This window comes from Sminthopsis crassicaudata, chromosome 1 (assembly GCF_048593235.1).
Source record: "Sminthopsis crassicaudata isolate SCR6 chromosome 1, ASM4859323v1, whole genome shotgun sequence".
Lineage (NCBI taxonomy): Eukaryota > Metazoa > Chordata > Mammalia > Dasyuromorphia > Dasyuridae > Sminthopsis > Sminthopsis crassicaudata.
In genome coordinates this window covers 11,118,162-11,120,989 of record NC_133617.1, presented here as the reverse complement: position 1 = coordinate 11,120,989, position 2,828 = coordinate 11,118,162, and the positions used below count along the sequence as shown (strand labels likewise).

The 2,828-nt window shown below is 62.4% G+C and overlaps 1 protein-coding gene across 1 annotated transcript in view; it reads right to left on the bottom strand.

Annotated features, from left to right (window-relative positions):
- Window positions 1-215: 215 nt before the first annotated feature.
- Window positions 216-2,828, bottom strand: part of LOC141557366 (carbonic anhydrase 15-like) — a 7,106-nt gene continuing 4,493 nt past the window's right edge. The window contains 4 exon segments of the mRNA XM_074292906.1: window positions 216-1,655; window positions 1,792-1,958; window positions 2,093-2,159; window positions 2,593-2,685. Of these exon segments, the coding sequence (XP_074149007.1) occupies window positions 1,434-1,655; window positions 1,792-1,958; window positions 2,093-2,159; window positions 2,593-2,685 (549 nt within the window). The 3' untranslated portion in view covers window positions 216-1,433.

The window sequence follows — 2,828 nt, the reverse complement described above, 5'->3', positions numbered from 1 at the left end:
ACAGCCGGTGCCGGGGACCCCGGAGACCCCAGGCCGTCCAGGAGCCAGCACCGCCCGGCTCAGCGGCTTGCCACCGGCACCACCCAGCTTCTCAGCTTCCACGGGCACTGCCACCTGGACCCCGACTGCCGCCCAGACCCCCAGGATGACCCCAGAGGATTTCACGTGCCCTCGCCCCATCCTTGAAAATGAAGGCTGCTCTGTGAGAGGGCATCGGCTGATAAATGGTGTTTATTAACAACTGGCCTCTTTTCCCTGTTTGCGCTGGATGGGAGGGTGACAAGATGCGGCCCAGGCTGGCGCTCTGGCAGCTCACGGGGTGCAGAAGTGCAACGGGCGGCCCGAGGGTCCCCGCCCAGAAGGGCCGAGCTAACTTACCAAGCCTCTGGTGCCTAAAGGGGTGCCGTGGGGGGCCGGGAAGGGGGCGGGGTGAGGAAGAGGAGGGCAAGTGAGGAGGTACTGGGGAAGAAGGGAGGCGGGGATGGCTGAGCTCAGGATGGAGCCCTGATCCACAGCTGAAGTCACAGGAGAAGTGCCAGAGGAGGGGTGTGATTAGCTCTAGAACAGATTGTCAGAGATGGGAGGGAAACTTAGAACAGGGGATGTCAGAGGTGGGAGGGGAACCTTAGAACAGGGGATGTCAGAGGTGGGAGCGGCTTTAGAACAGGGGATGTCAGAGCTGGGAGGGGAAACTTAGAACAGGGGATGTCAGAGGTGGGAGGGGCTTTAGAACAGGGGATGTCAGAGCTGGGAGGGGAACCTTAGAACAGGGGATGTCAGAGGTGGGAGGGGAACCTTAGAACAGGGGATGTCAGAGCTGGGAGGGGAACCTTAGAACAGGGGATGTCAGAGCTGGGAGGGGAACCTTAGAACAGGGGATGTCAGAGCTGGGAGGGGAAACAGAACAGGGGATGTCAGAGCTGGGAAGGTCCTGAAAACAATACCACGTGAGGATGGAGCTGGATAATCCCAAAGATCTCTTCCAGTTTGGAGCCTGCAAGCCTGGGAATGTGTGCACCTAAAAGGGCCAGAAACCTTGCAGGCCAGCCTTGGTCCCAGGGCGGGATGCCGGGGCCCGGAGGGGGACGCCTGAGCAGCCTCCCGGCTCTGGGCTCGGCTCCCGACTCCTTCCCGGCCCGTTTCACCGCATCTCTAGCCAGTGCCGAACTCCCGAGCCTTTTGTGCCCGTCCCTGCGTCTGAGGTTCAGCAAGCCTGTCGTGTCTAGAGGGTCGGTGTCTGTCTTCCATTTGATTGATGAGAAAGTTGGGATTCAGAGAATCCAAGTAACTTCCCGAAGGTCACACCGCATGCACCGGTGATGGTCCCCAGCACTTCTCTGGCCTCAGGTTCTTCCCCCCTAGGTGATACCCCAATGGGGAGCACCTGGGGAGCCCCAGGAGCAGTGAGAGGGGGGAAAGCGTGGGCCAGAGGGTCAGAGTGTTCCCCCAGAGCCCAGCCCCATGCTGAGGAGCAGGCAGAGCAGGGCCCACGTCTCTGTCGGGAGGGAGAAGGCTGGGGCTCCACTGACCGCGACGTCCCGGGAGGCCAGGACCCTCCGGGCCCCAATGGGCTGCACTGGGCGAAAGTTCTTGATCATGCTGACGGGGTGAGCCCCCGGGGGACTGGCCTGAAGCGTGGACACAAACTGGGCCAGCTGGAGGAAGGGAGAGAGTCGCTTCAGCTCGGACACAGGGGTATCCCCGCTGCCCCCCCACCCCCGCGCTGGAGAACCAGATCCGCGACCCCGACCGCCTCCAGAGGAGAGTGAGGGCTGGGGGAAGGGGCCGCACCTGAGCCCTGCCAATGGGGATGGGCTCCTCGAAGACGGTCCAGAGGACGACCTCGTCACAGGCTGGCGTGGTCAGAGACCCGGGGTAGCGGTAGTAGCGGGAGAGCCGGGCCCGGCCGGGCAGCAGCTTGTCCAGGCGGAAGGTGGACGCCAGTTCCACCGATTGTCCTGGACGGTGGAGACGGAGGGCGCGTGGTGTGCTAGGGCACCCCCCTTCCCTCCCTGCCTCCCCCTCTCCCCAGTACCCCCATCCCCCACTTCTGGCCCCTGGCTCCCTGCCCCGTCCCCCCTAGAGTCCTCACCCTGGTGAGAAATGTTCTTCAGCCCAGTCACAATGGTGTGGTAGTTGTCATTGTCCTCAGTCTGCACCTGCCGGGGGAGGGGGCCGGGGGCCTCGATGGCAACGGTCCTGCTGCAGGCCCTGGCATTCATTCAGGGGCCGTCGCCCTCCCTCCCTCTCTTCCCTCCTCTCAGTCTCTCTGTCTCTTAGCTGTCTGTCTCTGTGGGTGTCTCTTTGTCTCTCTGTCTCCCTCCCCCATCTTTCTCCTTTCCCCCTTTTCTCTCCACTTCCTCTCTCCCTCTCTGCCTGCCCCATCTGTCTCTTTCTCTCCTTTTTCCCCTCCTTTCTTTCTCTTCTTTATGTATGTATGTGTGTGTGTGTCTCTGTCTCTGTCTCTCTCTCTCTCCCCTTACATAGGCTGTCTCCCCCCCCCCAATTTCCCAGCCTGCTTTTTCTCCCACCCTTCCCCTCTTCGTGCAAGTGAGCAGCAGAAGCAGCCCCCCTCCCCAAGCTTCTCCCTACCTTGAAGAAGAAGGCTAGCACGGCCAGGCCTCCCGGATGGCCCCGGGCCTCCCCCAGACTCTGGTAGCGGGTGTTCATGTGCACCATGTGCATCTGGAGGGGACACACACAGACACCCTTGGGCCGGCCCGCCCCAAGCCCCTCATTCACCCTGACAGGGAGCCTGAGTGCTCACTTGAAGCCTCCGTGTGCCCCCCCAGGGCCCCCCTCTCACTTGCCCAGTCCCTGGCCCCGGG